This window comes from Oncorhynchus tshawytscha, linkage group LG03, assembly GCF_018296145.1.
Source record: "Oncorhynchus tshawytscha isolate Ot180627B linkage group LG03, Otsh_v2.0, whole genome shotgun sequence".
Classification (NCBI taxonomy): Eukaryota; Metazoa; Chordata; class Actinopteri; order Salmoniformes; family Salmonidae; genus Oncorhynchus; species Oncorhynchus tshawytscha.
Genome location: NC_056431.1, coordinates 904,513 through 922,259, shown reverse-complemented (window position 1 = coordinate 922,259; position 17,747 = coordinate 904,513). Strand labels below are relative to the sequence as shown.

General features: G+C 41.4%; 2 protein-coding genes across 2 annotated transcripts; one reads left to right on the top strand and one right to left on the bottom strand.

Annotated features, from left to right (window-relative positions):
- Positions 1-1,430: 1,430 nt before the first annotated feature.
- On the bottom strand, positions 1,431-7,343 carry LOC112235360 (restin homolog). The gene is made up of 4 exons (XM_024403799.2): positions 6,794-7,343; positions 2,165-2,219; positions 1,675-1,792; positions 1,431-1,482 (listed from the first exon to the last, which is right to left on the bottom strand). The coding sequence occupies exons 1-4, from the start codon at positions 7,088-7,090 to the stop codon at positions 1,449-1,451; spliced, it is 504 nt and encodes a 167-aa protein (XP_024259567.2). The 5' UTR covers positions 7,091-7,343; the 3' UTR covers positions 1,431-1,448.
- Positions 7,344-9,541: 2,198 nt separating this feature from the next.
- zgc:174935 (pollen-specific leucine-rich repeat extensin-like protein 1) lies at positions 9,542-12,912 on the top strand. Its single transcript, XM_042307024.1, has 5 exons — positions 9,542-10,146; positions 10,292-10,346; positions 11,403-11,517; positions 11,646-11,932; positions 12,375-12,912. Exons 1-4 carry the CDS (start codon positions 9,847-9,849, stop codon positions 11,920-11,922), a joined length of 747 nt encoding a protein of 248 aa, XP_042162958.1. The 5' UTR covers positions 9,542-9,846; the 3' UTR covers positions 11,923-11,932; positions 12,375-12,912.
- The last annotated feature ends 4,835 nt before the right edge of the window (positions 12,913-17,747 follow it).

Sequence of the window (17,747 nt, the reverse complement as noted above, 5' to 3'; positions counted from 1 at the left end):
CACCAGTGAATTAACAAAAAATCATACAATCAAAAAATATATATAGATTTTTTATGTTTAATGTATATTTCTTTACCAGTAGGCTATTATTAAGCACCAACCATTTTCTCAATATGCTCCACCTTATAATATTCTTTATCTTACTGTACATTGACTCTTTACCGGTACCCCCTGTACATAACCTCACTATTTTTATTTTACTGCTGCTCTTTAATTATTTGTTACTTTTATTTGTTATTTTATTTTTTAATTTGAATTGTATTCATTAATTATTAATTGTTTAGTTATATATATGTATATATATATTCTTTTTTTATTTTTTATTCTTTTTTTAACTGCATTGTTGGTTAGGGCTTGTAAGTAAGCATTTCACTGTACAATACTTGTTGTATTTGGCGCATGTTTGATTTGATTTATATAAAGTACTAATTCTCTTTAGTTTAGATTTTTAACCCATTTAGTTATTATATTTCTCTTAATTGTAACATTATGCACTATGCAAAGCTGCAAAAAACTATTATTTCGTGGCAGACACAGCATTTTACTGCAGACTTTTATTTTGAAGGCAAAATCAGGAAACCTGAAGTATAAATTCATGTGGATAGGATCCAGCTAGTGTTGTTGCCATGAAGCTAATCCCTGTCTCCATACCATTTTAGAGACCTTGTTCTTTTAAGGGACATCATTAAATAACCTATTATCAGCCCTTTCATGAAGGTTCGTAGCATCATATCTCTAACAGTTAATTACTGTTAACTGAATATTCACTTTATTCATCTTAAATTTTCCCATTACCCACACAGGGCAATGTTATACTCTGATTAATGCACACCACACCCAAATGCAATAAAGGTCCATCATAAATCTATACACTATATAGGTAAATCATACATCTATGCACTATAAAGGCCAATCATACATCTATGCACTATAAAGGTCAATCATAGATCTATGCACTATAATGGTCAATCATACATCTATGCATAATAAATATTTAATAGACAATTGAACCAGATGGGCATGCACCTGCACACTTCTTTAGAGCTCTTCTCTAGAACTCTTCTCTAGAACCTTTGCAACATTCAGAAGTCACCTCAGAGACACCTTGCTCCATCTCTGAGGGAATTAGCCCTAACCTCTTTCAGTCATTCCTACATTAATGTACTGTACCATAGGATGAAACTCACTAATTAAAAAATGTAATGTCTCCCTTCCTTACCTGCATACATAAACTAACAGTGTACTGTATGTAACGAAGACATGACATTCAGACTGGGTTTTCCAAACCTTTCTTGTTTTTTATTTTCCTGAGTATTGAGAGGTACAGTGAAGTGAAGGTGGTTGTAGGTGGGGAATGTTATGAGCTGCACAACGATGATGTGTATAGGTGTGTGTGCATCACGGCAAGCATGAGGGAGGGATGGAGGCTGATAGTCTAGTCCAAGTCTTCATTTTGGGGCCTCTGTGATTCCACACAGCTTCCTGATAAACAACAAAGAAAACAACAACAACAACCATTCGTTATCAATAGCATGTGAGCACCCAGTAACCACAGAACTACACGACACACAGTACACCGTGACCATAGAAGTCTTTCATAATGGTGACCACAAGCCTGTGTTACTGGGTGTGTGTGAATGTGCCTGAATGCCTGTGTGTGTATCTGCTCTTTACCGTCCTTCCTCATTGGTCTGGTCCACAAAGGCACACAGTGCCTTGTCCCGCTCCAGAATCTGCTGTTTCAATGCCTGGATCTCCTCCTGAGCTTTCTTCTTCTGTGCTTCTTGATCATCTAGAGGGGGAGCGAGGGATAATGAGAGAGGGGTGGAAAGCGGGAGGGTAGGAAAAAAGACAGAAGGAAATGGGTAGATAAGGAGGAAAGGGTATTGAGAGAGAGGTGGGAAGGAGGACAGAAAGACATGGAGGGAAATGGGGAGGGCAGGAAAAAATGTATTGAGAGAAAGGTTGTGAGGTCTGGGGTCCGCTCAACAACCAAGAATTCACAAAATGGATATATAATAATGCATGCAGAGCAGAATTAGGCTGATACCCACTAATGATCAAAATCCAGAAAAGAGATGTTAAATTCTACAACCACCTAAAAGGGAGCAATTCATGACTGAGCTGACGGTATCCCATCACTGCAGTAAAATAGCCATCGTACCTTTAACTTTCTGAAGGGCCGCCGACGCCTCAGTCTTCTTTTTCTCCGCATCGGCCTGAGGAGAAAAAAAGAGGGGATGAGGAAGATGAGGACCGGTATTTGAAGCATTGTGGGCCTTGTCTAGCTAGGCCTTATTAAGGGCTACATAAGGCATACAATGAGTCCTTCATAATATGCACTTTGTTTAAAGTGTGACTAATAATATTTGTGACTAATAAGTGAGAACAAAATGTAATTCCTGACTGATCACTGCTAAGAGAATACCTGGCAGAATTCCTCTCACATGCCACTCAACACAAAACATCCCTTCAGAAAGTATTCACACCCCTTGACTTTTTCCAAATTTTGTTGTGATACAAAGTCGGATTCAAATAGGTTTAATTGTACTTTTTTTGCCAACGATCTACACAAAATGCTCGGTAATTCAAAAAGGAAAATAAAAAAATAAAAAAGTAATAATGGAAAAATAAACCACTAATATATCTTGATTAGATACTGTACGTATTCAATCCCCCTGCCAAAACATGTTAGAATCCCCTTCGGCAGCGATTACAGTGTGAGCACATAGCTTTGCACATCTGATTGTAAAATATTTGCCCATTATTCTTTAAAACATTGTTAAAGCTCTTTCAACTTGTTTGTTGATCATTGCTAGACAGCCATTTTCATGTCTTGCCATAGATTTTCAAGACGATTCAAGTCAAAACTGTAACTAGGCCACTCAGGAACATTCAATGGCGTCATGGTAAGCAACTCCAGTGTATATTTAGCCTTGTGTTTTAGGTTATTGTCCTGCTGAAAGGTGAATTTGTCTCCCAGTGTCTGTTGGAAAGCAGACTGAACCAGGTTTTCCTATAGGATTTTGCCTGTGCTTAGCACTATTCCATACATTTTTATCATAAAAAACTCCCTAGTCCTTGCCGATGACAAGCACACCCATAACATGATGCAGCCACCAACATGCTTGAAAATATGAAGAGTGGCGATGTATGGTGATGTGTTTTGTTGAATTTGCACCAAACATAAAGCTTTGTATTCAGGAGAAAAATGTAATTTATTTGCCTCATTATTTGCAGTATTGCTAAAGTGCCTTATTGGAAACAGGATTCCTGTTTTAGAATATTTCTTATTCTGTACAGACTTCCTTCTTTTCACTCTGTCCTTGAGGCTAGTTTTGTGGAGTAACTACACCGTTGTAACTACACCATCCTCAGTTTTCTCCTATCACAGCCAATAAACTCTGTTTCATGGTGAAATCTCTGAGCGGTTTCCTTCTTCTACAGCCACTGAGGACGACTGTATCTTTGTAGTGACTGGGTGTATTGATACACCATCCAAAATGTAATTAATAACTTCACCACGTTCAAAGGTGTCCTACCAAAAGGTGTCCTTCTTTTGCGAGGCACTGGAAAACCTCCTTGGTCTTTGCGGTTGAATCTGTGCTTGAAATTCACTGCTGGACTGAGAGACCTTACAAATAATTGTATGTGTGGGGTACTTAGATGGGGTAATCATTATGTGGGGAAATCATGTTAAACACTTGTGGCACACAGAGTGAGTCCATGCAAAATCCCCATCAAAATCTGTCTGTTTAAGATAGAGATACTGTATGGGCTGTGTCTCAATCCATTGCATCCACCTTGTGCATCTGCAGTGGAAAGTGGCAGAGCTACAATGCTGTTTGTCAGATCAGCATACATCCCGAAAATCGGTCTCCTCACGAAAGCTTCTGTAGAGGTATGGAAGTAGTTTTGTGCCAAAAAATGTTTATTTCCTGAGTTTTCTTATATCTCCTGCTGCACCAGACAGACACATCAAAACCTTATTCCTTATTATTTATTTTTTGACTGTCTGTTTTGCCATTTATGAATGCGTTATTCAATGCGTTTCTATGTGCTATATTTTTCTTTATATACCTAAAGATATAAACAATTCCAAACAAATAGCTAAATAATCCATGGTATGACCATCTTAAAACAATTAGCTTAGCAGAAGCAGATTTTTACTCCTCAATTTATTTGGGCTTGCCATAACAAAGGTACTGAATACTTATTGACTTAAGACATTTCAGCTTTTCATTTTTTACATATTTTTTTTACAATTTCAGAACACATAATACAATTTTGACATTTTGAGGTATTGTGTGTAGATCAGTGACACAAAATCTCAATTCAATCCATTTTAACTTCAGGTTGTAAAACAATAAAAAGTGAAGGAGTGTGAAAACTTTCTGAAGGCAATGTAATACAGTGGGACAAAAAAGTATTTAGTCAGCCACCAATTGTGCAAGTTCTCCCACTTAAAAAGATGAGAGAGGCCTGTAATTTTCATCATAGGTACACTTCAACTATGACAGACAAAATGAGGAAAAAATATCCAGAAAATCACAGTAGGATTTTTTATGAATTTATTTGCAAATTATGGTGGAAAATAAGTATTTGGTCACCTACAAACAAGCAAGATTTCTGGCTCTCACAGACCTGTAACTTCTTCTTTAAGAGGCTCCTCTGTCCTCCACTCATTACCTGTATTAATGGCACCTGTTTGAATTTGTTATCAGTATAAAAGACACCTGTCCACAACCCCAAACAGTCACACTCCAAACTCCACTATGGCCAAGACGAAAGAGCTGTCAAAGGACACCAGAAACAAAATTGTAGACCTGCACCAGGCTGGGAAGACTGAAACTGCAACAGGTAAGGTGCTTGGTTTGAAGAAATCAACTGTGGGAGCAATTATTAGGAAATGGAAGACATACAAGACCACTAATAATCTCCCTCGATCTGGGGCTCCACGCAAGATCTCACCCCGTGGGGTCAAAATGATCACAAGAACGGTGAGCAAAAATCCCAGAACCACACGGGGGGACCTAGTGAATGACCTGCAGAGAGCTGGGACCAAAGTAACAAAGCCTACCATCAGTAACACACTACGCCGCCAGGGACTCAAATCCTGCAGTGCCAGACGTGTCCCCCTGCTTAAGCCAGTACATGTCCAGGCCCGTCTGAAGTTTGCTAGAGAGCATTTGGATGATCCAGAAGAAGATTGGGAGAATGTCATATGGTCAGATGAAACCAAAATATAACTTTTTGGTAAAAACTCAACTCGTCTTGTTTGGAGGACAAAGAATGCTGAGTGAAGAACACCATACCTACTGTGAAGCATGGGGTAGAAACATCATGCTTTGGGGCTGTTTTTCTGCAAAGGGACCAGGACGACTGATCCGTGTAAATGAAAGAATGAATGGGGCCATGTATCGTGAGATTTTGAGTGAAAACCTCCTTCCATCAGCAAGGACATTGAAGATGAAACGTGGCTGGGTCTTTCAGCATGACAATGATCCCAAACACACCGCCCAGGCAACGAAGGAGTGGCTTCGTAAGAAGCATTTCAAGGTCCTGGAGTGGCCTAGCCAGTCTCCAGATCTCAACCCCATAGAAAATCTTTGGAGGGAGTTGAAAGTCTGTGTTGCCCAGCAACAGCCCCAAAACATCACTGCTCTAGAGGAGATCTGCATGGAGGAATGGGCCAAAATACCAGCAACAGTGTGTGAAAACCTTGTGAAGACTTACAGAACACGTTTGACCTCTGTCATTGCCAACAAAGGGTATATAACAAAGTATTGAGATAAACTTTTGTTATTGACCAAATACTTATTTTCCACCATAATTTGCAAATAAATTCATTAAAAATCCTACAATGTAATTTTCTGGATTTTCTTTTCTCTTTTTGTCTGTCATAGTTTAAGTGTACCTATGATGAAAATTACAGGCCTCTTTCATCTTTTTAAGTGGGAGAACTTGCACAATTGGTTGCTGGCTAAATACTTTTTTGCCCCACTGTATATCCCATGTCAGTTTACCTTCTAGTGTGTGTAATCTGCCACAGTGGTGAATGATGTGGTGATGTGGTAATCAGATCAAGTTGCCCTTTAGTATGAAACACAAAACATTAACACACCTCACCTGATATACACCTCTACATGTAAAAATGTACGTATTACCTTGACTAACCTGTACCCCCGCCCATTGACTTGGTACCGGTACAACCTGTATATAGCCTTGTTATTGTTATGTAATTTTCTTGTGTTACTTTTGATAAAAACATTTTTACTTGAGTTTATTTAGTAAATATTTTCTTAACTCTATTTATTGAACTGCATTGTTGGTTAGGGCTTGTAAGTAAGCATTTCACGGTAAGGTCTACTACACCTGTTGTATTTAGCGCATGTGACAAATTCCATCTGATTTGATGGTGATCGTGAATACAGGGCCCTTACATGAGGGTTAGGAGGACTAATTAATCTACAGAAAATAAATCAATGACCATCATCATATCCAACACTCCCACTTAAGTGAATTTGACCTATAAACATATCACAAGCCAGTCTGTTGCCAATGGTTTCACAATGGATAGGAAGTTTGTGTTAGTGCTGCCTTTGTTTCAGTGTTCTAATTCCTAATTCTCTGGTACAGGCATTCTGTTAATGGATTATTATAGACCATAACACGAGTATAAACAGTGCTGTACCTTCTCTATGTAGCAGGTGTCTGTTTGCATAGTGTGTGTGTGTGTGTGTGTGTGTGTGTGTGTGTGTGTGTGTGTGTGTGTGTGTGTGTGTGAGCATACCTTCTCTGTATGACAGGTCTTTAGACTCTTGTCCACCTCGCCTGTGGCTTTAGCAGACTGCTCCTTCTTCTTAGTCAGCTCCTCTCTCTTGGTGTTGATGGGCTCCAGCTCACCATTCAGCTTCTGGATCTTCATCTTGACCTGGACGATGTCGTTCTCCTTCTGCTTGACCTGAGAGGAGCTCTCCAGAGCGCGGGCTTTAAGACCCCGCAGAGTCAGCTCCTGGCGGACCGCCTGGTACATCAACACCACCATCACACCCACGGCCAGGAACACTAGCGCAGACACAGCCCGCATACTGCTGGGATAGGACAGAGAGAAGGAAGGAGGTAGAGAAAGAGAGAGGGAGAGAGAGATGAGGCTCAAGTCAGGTCCAGTTTGTCTTTCTTGGTTGCTGTCTTGATCGGTCACTTCTCAACCATCCCCATAGTCAGCCTGTGTGTGTTGGAGAGTGTGTGTGTTCAAATTCCCTCCCTCTGGTTGCTGATGGCAGTCTGTCCACCTGTAACTGGTTCGTCCTGCTAGGCAGAATGTTTGGTCGACAAAGCGAATTCTACTTCCTTGTTTAACTACCACTCCCACCGCTTTTATCTCCCTCCCTCCCCACTTCTCTTTCTCCCTCCCTTCCTCTCTTGCTCTCTCACCTTGTTTCAGAGGTCATGGTTAACAGATGCTCTCTCTCTATTTATCTCTCTTTCATTTGCATTTAATTTCTCCTCCCTCTTCCTCTTAGAGGGTACACAGACAACCAGAGATTATGAAATTGTTCCATGTTGTAAGTCATCATTTAGGGTGCAGTGTGTGCTATGGGGAGATTTAAGATCATTAAAGTTCATATTCAGTTTAGAGTGATTAACACAATGTTTAGCATATTAGTATATATTATGTTCCTTCTGTAAAACACATGATTTCCAGTGTATGTGACACTCAAGGTGCGGGTTGATGGTCACTAGACTTGATACTGAATGTTATGGATTATTCTCATATCTGTTGATAGTGATTAACGCCAGACTGGATGTACAAGGACCGAGGACACACTGATTATTCATATTGTATTGATGACATTGTGTAAATACTGTATGATTCTGTAGCAGCTGGCAAAGTAGCAGCCTTTTGTTTTGACTTCCTACCAGCCTCCCGGGCTGGTGTTTACTCTGGTGCTGTCTGATTAGGATATAAAGGGCCTGTCTCCAAGAGGCTGGTGTTTACTCTGGTGCTGTCTGATTAGGATATAAAGGGCCTGTCTCCAAGAGGCTGGTGTTTACTCTGGTGCTGTCTGATTAGGATATAAAGGGCCTGTCTCCAAGAGGCTGGTGTTTACTCTGGTGCTGTCTGATTAGGATATAAAGGGCCTGTCTCCAAGAGGCTGGTGTTTACTCTGGTGCTGTCTGATTAGGATGTAAAGGGCCTGTCTCGAAGAGGCCAGTAAGACATTGGGATCATTTGAGTGGGAAGGGGAAAGCAACCGACTGTAGACAAAAGTTGAGGGGTGAAGTCAGGGGAGGTGCATCTGTGACAGCCGAAAGTCAGATACTGATGTGGTTTTTCAAACAGAAAAGCTCAGTGCAACATGGCAGTGTTCATATTGTTTATAAAAGTTGTTCTTTATTATGTCAAAATAAACATGTCTCCAACCCGCATATCACACACTTACAAACTGAAAATATACAGTGCATTCGGAAAGTATTCAGACCCCTTGACTTTTTCCTAATTTTGTTACGTTACAGCCTTATTCTAATATAGATTTTAAAAAATTTCTCCAATTCATCAATAAGCATGTGTGGCTGATGTGAAATGGCTAGCTAGTTAGCGGTGGTGCGCGCTAATAGTGTTTCAGTTGGTGATGTCACTCGCTCCAAGACCTAGAAGTAGTTGTTCCCCTTGCTCTGCAAGGGACACGGCTTTTGTGGCGCGATGGGTAACGATGCTTTGTGGTTGATGTGTGCAGAGGGTCCCTGGTTTGAGCCCAGGTTTGGGCGAGGAGAGGGACGGAAGCTATACTGTTACACATGCACCCTGTAAGGAAGTCCAGGATCCAGTTGCAGAGGGAGGTGTTTAGTCCCAGGGTCCTTAGCTTGGTACATTTATATATTTCCTTACATATTTTTTACAACGGCGGGGGAGTTCCAAGATGGAGGCGCAGGTGGCTTCAACACAGTGCCCCATGTCTATCATCTACTGTATATAAATTATTGGTTGTAACCAGATAACATTGTTTTATTGACTTTACCAACGATTTTGCTCTGCTTTTTGTTTTACTGTAAATTCTTAGTTAATTGACTGGAAACATAGCTAGTGTGGCCTTACCTCAAACTGGCAGAGCTTTATAGGTTAATATGTTTGTCATGACTAAATGTTTATACTGGAACTAAATCAAAGGTAGCCGTAGCCTATAGGCTAGGGCGTGTTATAACAAATTATGATATCATTCCTAATTCGAGTTGCGCATGTTATACAGCATTATCACGTTACCTTTTTACGTTTATATTTCCTTGAATTCCGGAGTGCTGATAACTATTTTGCATTCATCCACTTACTTCCGCGTAGCAGTGCCAGGTTTGCTAGTGCTATCTGGGAGCCTTGGGACGTCCATACCCTAAATCCTAACCTTAAACCCTACTCTTACTCTAACCTTAACCATAATTCTTACCTAACTTTAAGAATTATTAACCATTTTAAAAGTCAACTTCAAAGGGAGGTAGGCCCATCCCAAGGGTCCAAGATAACATGACAGACCGTGACAGGTGGGCGGGCACGGGGATGGTTTTGGTGAAGCTCTCTCCAAAAGAAAAAAGAAGAAGAATAAGTGCGCTCTCCGCGGAGTCGACAGAAGCAGATGTTTCTGTTTTTCAGGGATATAGTATTTTCAACCTGACTTCCGTTTCACCTGAAAGCTGAAGCACGGACTCCGCTCAAGTACAGTGGATGGCCACCTGTCCTTTCACATTCCATTGGTACTTCCGCTGTAAGTCTGCGAGGACGTCGTCAACACTTCCGCGGAGCAGTAGACAGGGACCAGCGAAAACGACTGTTCCTTGGTCAAACTCCACGGCATGATGAAGACACAGGGTGTATTGGTGGGGGTGTCTCTGCTGACTAGCGTAGCTCTGCTGGGACTGATAAACGTGCGGCGGAAAGAAGAGATGAAGGAGCAGAAACATGTATCGTTCGAGACGATTAAACTGCGTGTGACCAGAGACGTACTGGGAGAGTACCAACACGAGGTGATCAGAGCTCACAACCTGCTGGACAAGACCAAGGCTCAGGTGGATACTCTGGGGTCAGAACTCCCCCCACTGCAGGCTGCAGAGGCCAAGAAGAAGAGTGAACTGGAGGCATGCCAGGGAGAAAAGGTAAGGACGGAGGCGTATGTCTGGGGTTTAGAGTGTACACAATTGATTTCCTGTGTGTGTGTGTGTGTGTGTGTGTGTGTGTGTGTGTGTGTGTGTGTGTGTGTGTGTGTGTGTGTGTGTGTGTGTTCTCTCTCTCCTGTCACAGAAACATGTCGCTGATGAGGTGGGGGCCGTTGAGGCAGAGAACAGTTACTCTAAAAGTGAGTGTTTAAACACCTGAAACTATGGTTACATCAACACTGTTCTGAAAGGCTCTTCGCCTTATTACTGATACGACTATGATAACATGTATGATAGTTCACTGCTCCTCAATGAATTGGACGTCGATTAAGACAGCTCCCCTCACCTCTGATTCAGAGGGGTTGGGTTAAATGCAGAAGACACATTTCTGTTGAATGCATTCAGTTGTGCTACTAACTAGGTATCCCCTTTCCTTTCACAGTGAACTATAACATAAAAACAGGTTTAAAACCGGTCCATGACCAGTTCTAGGTGCAAGCTTTTTCTCTTCTAAATATTTTGGTGGATGAGAGACATCTTGTGGTGGAATAAGCTCATAGCAGGTCGCTGGGATTAAGAGTAGTATTAGTGGTATTCTGTATATGCAACTGGTCTTATTGAATATGTTTTATTCACTAACCTGTCTTTTAATATCCCCCTCTCTGTCCTGTAGCCTCTAGCTCCATGTTCTGCCTCTGTCCTGTAGCCCCTAGCTCCATGTTCTGTCCTGTAGCCCCTAGCTCCATGTTCTGTCCTGTAGCCCCTAGCTCCATGTTCTGTCTCTGTCCTGTAGCCCCTAGCTCCATGTTCTGTCTCTGTCCTGTAGCCTCTAGCTCCATGTTCTGTCTCTGTCCTGTAGCCTCTAGCTCCATGTTCTGTCCTGTAGCCCCTAGCTCCATGTTCTGTCCTGTAGCCCCTAGCTCCATGTTCTGTCCTGTAGTCCCTAGCTCCATGTTCTGTCCTGTAGCCCCTAGCTCCATGTTCTGTCTCTGTCCTGTAGCCTCTAGCTCCATGTTCTGTCTCTGTCCTGTAGCCTCTAGCTCCATGTTCTGTCTCTGTCCTGTAGCCTCTAGCTCCATGTTCTGTCTCTGTCCTGTAGCCTCTAGCTCCATGTTCTGCCTCTGTCCTGTAGCCTCTAGCTCCATGTTCTGTCTCTGTCCTGTAGCCTCTAGCTCCATGTTCTGCCTCTGTCCTGTAGCCTCTAGCCCCATATTGTGACCTGTAGCATCTAACCCCCTCTCTCTCTGGTCTTGTAGCTGAGTTTGAGAAGCAAAAGGCTGCCTGGGATGCAGAGATGACGTCTCTCAAACAGCAGGTGGTGCAGCGCAGCAAAGTGTGTGTCTTTGTGAAGAAGGACTCTGTAGAGGGAAGGTAAGAGACTGGGACTGGAGCCCTGAACATGGAACACCTCTATACATGTCCATCTGTATGTATACCTGTACACCACAGGCATATGGACACTTGCACACACTAGCTCTATCTGTCTCTGGCTCCCAAAGGAAACTGTGTGGAGATGAACCGCCTAAACAAGAGGCCGCTCCAAAACCAGATGCCCCCAAACCAGAAGAATCCAAACCAGATGCTCCCAAACCTGATTCTCCTAAAGAAGCCCCCAAACCAGATGAACCCAAACCTGATTCTCCTAAAGAAGCCCCTAAACAAGAGGCTGCCCCCAAACCAGAAGAACCCAAACCTGATTCTCCTAAAGAAGCCCCTAAACAAGAGGCTGCCCCCAAACCAGAAGAACCCAAACCTGAGGCCCCAAAAATGAGATGAGCTGAGCTGGGTATCTTTTGTTCTGTCTTTTCTGTTAGCATTCCACTGATTGGTTTTCTCTTGATAGCATTAGGAAACAGCTTATAGCAGTGAAGATACATGTTATTATGTAGAAATGCCAGATATGACTCAAAAACACCATCATAAAAAAAGTATTCTATCATTTAAAAGGATACTATTTCAGTCAAATACAGTGTCACTATCTTTTGAGTTTTGCTGTCTGGGACTGTATTAGAGTTGACTGTGGTGTCAGTATGATGTTGTTAACCAGCTTTATGATGTCCTAGTTATTATCCCCATCTCTCATTGTTGACAGAGGTGTGTGCATGACAGATGTGTGATCTGTCTTCTCTGGAACAATGTCTCATCTGTCAATCAGGATGTTGGTTCTATTTGCCTTTATTGTGTGAAGGATGACTGACTCTTTCATTTTGACCTTTGTTTGTTTTTAGGGATGGATAAAGAGAACGGGAAGAGCAATGTGGAATCAAAGAAAAGACAAGGAAGGCAGATGAAAAATGGAGACCTTCTGCAGGACATTTCTCTGTTCCTTTTTAAACTCGTTAGAACTTGTCCTTCATGCTACTTTAGTGTCTATTAACTATCATCTAACATGAGTGGATATTGAATACTCTTTGTTAACCTTGTCCATTCCTCTCTCTCTCAGTATGACCCTCCCTCGGGGGGTGTTTGTGTGTGTGATTTGAACAAATGTTTATGTGTCACCAGTATCGACCAATCGGAAAGTCCAGAGCCTGTCTCTGTCACTCCTCATCATCCTCACTCTGTTACCCCGGTGACGGTATTTTGCAGTGGTGGCAACCATAGCATTGACCAATCAAAAGTCGTGGATTGAACTAATGGTATTTCTGTTTGTCTGATTCTGATGTAATAAAGCTTAACCCTAAAGGAAAGTTTTGAATGTGGATTAAACTAATGGTATTTCTGTTTGTCTGATTCTGGTGTAATAAAGCTTAACCCTAAAGGAAAGTTTTGAATGTGGATTTGAACTATTGATACAGAACCATTTCATATTTAATGTGAGCACAAACATTGGCATTGTTTACTGTATGTTCTGATTCCCTCCATCTTTAAACATTTCAAGACAAATAACTAATAACAGCTGCTGGAGATCTGTTAGAGTATCACAATAATGTAAAACTCATATAGAATGAAGTCACCTCAAATTTATTGGCACCCTTGATAAAGATGAGCAAAAAGTACTATATAATAAATAATCATCTCTTCAGTTAAAACCACAGGTTTTTTTTAGTCCAGAGACTGAGATGGTAATTGCAAAATGTTGATTTTTGTGGTCAATTAAGCATTTTATTTGTGGATTTTTGATGTTTGCTTGGGGTCATTGTCTTGCTGGAAGATCCACTTGCGGCCAAGTTTCAGCCTTTTTGTCAAAACAATTTTGTACTACTTGGTAGAGTTCATGATGCTGTTGACTTTAACAAGGGCCCCAGGACAAGTGGAAGCAAAACAGCCTTTTAACATCAAAGATCCGCCACCATATTTTACAGTAGGTATGAGGCTATTTTCTGCATATGCATTCTTCTTTTGACACCGAACCCAACACTGGTGTGCATGGCCAAAGAGCTCTATTTCTTGTTCCAGTCAAAGTTCCCATGCCGTTTAGTAAACCCCAGGCGTTTCCATATGCTGGTTGCTCTCAGTAAAGGCTTTTGACTGAAGCCTTTCCAAATAGCCAACTGGCATGGAGGTGGCGTCTCATTGTAGATTTGGTGACCCGAAGATGCGACCAAGTTTTGCAATTTTACCACTATACCACTGGGGACAAGATATACTTGCATCTGATATCAGGCAAGTTTACCACTGTTCCAGTGGTTTAAAACTTCTAAATTGTTGCCTTAATAATGTTAAGTGGTATATTTATCAGAAAAAAATTGTACACACTGCCTGATTTTATGAAGGTCAACAACCATGTCTCTTCTTATTTGTGAGTGCTTTGCCTTTCCCCATGGTGATGAATGACAGAGGGATTTTACATGCGTGTTACCTCATTTTTAATGCCCCAGTGAAACAGGAAGCAATGGAAAGCCACAATTCAGTTCCTTAAACTGAGATCAACTTAAAAAAGAAAAATGTTAATTCTGATAAAATATAACAATATTTAATAGTGCCAATAATTTAGACATGTGTCTTTTTGAGAATTAAATGTTTTTCTCTGTGCAATGTATTGGTATAAAATGAAATAATTGTCTTTATTTTCTTCCATACAATATACTGTAGAGACCTCTGTCTTTCTGTCACTCCATCCTGTTCACTCTGTCCTTTTGTCTTTACCTTTCGCTTGCTCTCCCTCTCCTATCCATTTAATGTCCCCCTCTCCACCTTTCTCCCTCCTATCTCTTCCCCTCTGCCTCCCCCTTCTCTCTTTCTATTCCCCCTACCTCCCTCCCCCCTACCTCCCTCCACAGATGACAATGCTCCCTTCAGGCTTAAATTAGGCCTAGCCAATTAGGGAGCTATCATTCCGCTCCAGCAAACTCACAAGGTCACTGTTACCGCCCAGCAACTGTAGGACAGGGAGAGCAGAGAGAGTGGGGAAAGGGGGAGCAGGGAGGGATAGGATGGGGGAGTGGACCTCTGCCCAACATCCCACTAACATCACTAATACATATAGTATGTCCTGATATGCCTAATATCTGTCCTTAATCCAAGCAATGAGGAAGTGGACAATTCAAATTATGTAAGGTGGTAGTCATGACGTTAAATGATTCTTAGTCTCTCAGTTTAATATGAAAGTACTACATGTTCTAACAGTACAGGATAAATAGTATTAGAAATTAACAGATGACAAATCCTCAACAGATAAATGGAATCATTGCTATTAGACTTAATCATGCTGCAAAGCTGAACTAGACTTCATTTAGATTTTAAATTGTATTGTAAATGTATGATAACATTTTTTATAATGTATAAGCTTAAGTATATGTAGTTGGAGCCTCATATACATTTTTTAATAACCCTCTGTTGGTCTGTTTTGCTGGAAAACAGTCAGATATTTTGTTGTTCATATTTACTTTATAATATCTTTTGTACCCTTTTTGTCCTACAGGAACCCAGTAGATGGCATATCTGAGGCAGGCTCATGATTGAAAGAAGGGAAGTAAACAGAATATTTGGATGATTGTGAAATAAGACTGTGAATCCCTTCACACGACACAACACCAAACCCCTTGTTGAACTGGTTGATTTGACCTTTTCAGATTCCTCCCTCATTCTACCACTAAAGGTGTGGGTTCATACCACCCAGAGAAGTGTTGCTCTGCTCTCATTGAGCCCTTCACACATCAAGAGTGATAACCCTTGACCTGCATTCAGAGTGAGATACACAGACACACTTGCAGAATCTCACCAGATGACATCACAAGCCACCATGGGGTTCCATTGACAACCAGAGGTCACCTTGATGACTAAGGTCAACATGAGGACTAGGTTCACCTTGACAACCAGGGCTCCTTGACGACAGGGGGTGGTTGAAAATAAAGAAAAAGGCTGTAAGGAGAACACACAGGTTATTTATATCTGGTCTACAGTACATCCATCCACAGTAGGCCCACCACAAGGCCACTGCTGGAGGGAGCAACAATCAATCCAAACAACTTTCCTATCTACTAAACTCACAAAGATAGTCCACTTATAAGGCTGTATGTGACATTCTAGCCATAGTTACAGTTACGTTATAGCCATAGTTACAGCTAAGAACACATTCAAACATGGAGTTATTTGACTTTAGTCTATGACCGTGTGAGTGTGTGAACTCACAGCTGGATGAAAGTCTGATGTATTGATCCAGCTAATGCAGGGAGGAAGGGCCCAAGGCCACAGCAATCAATACACTCCTAATGATGTATGGGTGTGTGTGGAGCCCCCCAAATCTACAGGGGTGTATATATACCTCGTCCCACAGGGAACTCACACAAACTCTTACACACAGACCACAACTCCACCACACACTGACACACAGCTACACACACACATATGTTCTCAAATTCCCCAGCACTTTAAAAATGACATAGCCTTGTACTTACATACTTTACGGAAACTTCACAAACCTACGCACCCACATGCTGAGACCTAACACCTTTGTGACCAGAGTAGATGTGTGAATGGGACATGCATTGAACGGCTGTTGCTCTTCATGTCAACAACCCAGAACATGGGCAATGGATATGACACACACATACACTGGACCAAGATAAAGAGGACTACGCTATTAGGACATAGAAAACATTGTAAGTATAAGATTCTCTCTCTCTCTCTTGCTCTGTAGGACTGTTGCATCAGTTGGTTTCCTGTCTTTCATCTGTTTCGTCTGTCCCTACCAACCCCACCTTCACTCCCTCCCCACAAATGGCTCTTCTCTCTGCTGTTACTTTGCTGTAGGTGGAACTCTGGATATCATTCTTGTCTGGTCCTCTCCCTATGAAACTAAATAACATGTTGAATGTGCACTTACATCAAATGTCTTAAACCAGTTTGTTTATATCACCGTTTTTTATTTTTTTATTTTATAAATTGTTCATGTTGATGTCCAAATTCACCTTTTCCTGATGTTTCTTTTTTCATCATCTCTCTAACTCTTAACACCAGCACACAAATGATCTGTCCTAAAAACCCACCCATATCTGTCTCCTTTCAGACAGAAGACAGGATGGCTGCATGGGGTCCTGTTTGGCCAGGGGCTGTGTGATATGTTTGATATTCGGTTGTTCTCCTGTGTAATCAAGTCAACTAAATATCAGACATATTCCTACAGAGCCTGGCACACATCTACAGACCCTGGGTTTCTAACAGGCCAGTCGAGTCAGATAATCAGGGTTTGTATTGTTTGTAAATAATTTTAAAAATGCTTTATTCATGAGCTTTGATTTGACTTTATTCGAAAGAGTGATCCAGGTTTTGAATAGATGAGCATGGACATATTGTAAGTTAATATGAAACAAACATTTCTAGTTTATATCTCTTAATTAACATGATTAAAATAACCAATTGACAACATTCAGGCAATGTAATGTAGTATTAGGCTGCTTAGATTTCGTTTAAAAAATATATCTATATTATCTTTGCTATTGCATCTACTTTGAATAAAGACGGTTAAACCTGACTGATTGGAACATGTTGCCACAGTGTGTATACTGTATACTGTGTATACAGAAAACATTGAACAAATGAGAACTGCGGAGATGTGAGGGTTAATGTCGTTTGATGTCAGAGTATTGGTGTGCACCTCCAGTTTGGCGGCTGCCAACAGACTCTGCCCAAAAAACAAACAACCATTTACAGTTCACTACGGTTTGTCCATAAACAAATGCAAATGTGCCTTTTTTTGGGCAGTACAGCGAATTGTATCTGGTTGTCAGGTCACTGAGGGTACAGTTGACTTTTACTATCTGCAATAGTTTATAACTATTATATAGGTATCAGGCGCAGATATACCAAATCCGCTGTTGATATCTAAATTGGGACTGATGCACTTGCACAAAGATTGTGTTATCCCATGTGCACTAATCAGGAGTGAACAGTAGGCTAATTATAATGGCACCTTAGTAGAGTTATGAGCCATGGCCATAGCAGCCCATCCCAGTCCCACAGATAGGAAGTGGTCCATGTTCATAGCAGCCCATCCCAGTCCCACAGATAGGAAGTGGTCCATGGTCATAGCAGCCCATCCCAGTCCCACAGATAGGAAGTGGTCCATGGCCATAGCAGTCCATCCCAGTCCCACAGATAGGAAGTGGTCCATGGCCATAGCAGCCCATCCCAGTCCCACAGATAGGAAGTGGTCCATG

What these genes read in the sequence shown, in the direction of transcription:
- LOC112235360 (XM_024403799.2), bottom strand. Translation starts at nt 7,090, where the DNA reads ATGCGGGCTGTGTCTGCGCTAGTGTTCCTGGCCGTGGGTGTGATGGTG. An exon ending in AGACCTGTCATACAGAGAAG is followed by an intron (nt 2,220 to 6,793) that starts GTATGCTCACAC and finishes TTTTCTCCTCAG; the next exon opens with GCCGATGCGGAGAAAAAGAA. An exon ending in CAGACCAATGAGGAAGGACG is followed by an intron (nt 1,483 to 1,674) that starts GTAAAGAGCAGA and finishes GTTGTTTATCAG; the next exon opens with GAAGCTGTGTGGAATCACAG.
- zgc:174935 (XM_042307024.1), top strand. Translation starts at nt 9,847, where the DNA reads ATGATGAAGACACAGGGTGTATTGGTGGGGGTGTCTCTGCTGACTAGC. An exon ending in AGGCATGCCAGGGAGAAAAG is followed by an intron (nt 10,147 to 10,291) that starts GTAAGGACGGAG and finishes CTCCTGTCACAG; the next exon opens with AAACATGTCGCTGATGAGGT. An exon ending in AAGGACTCTGTAGAGGGAAG is followed by an intron (nt 11,518 to 11,645) that starts GTAAGAGACTGG and finishes TGGCTCCCAAAG; the next exon opens with GAAACTGTGTGGAGATGAAC.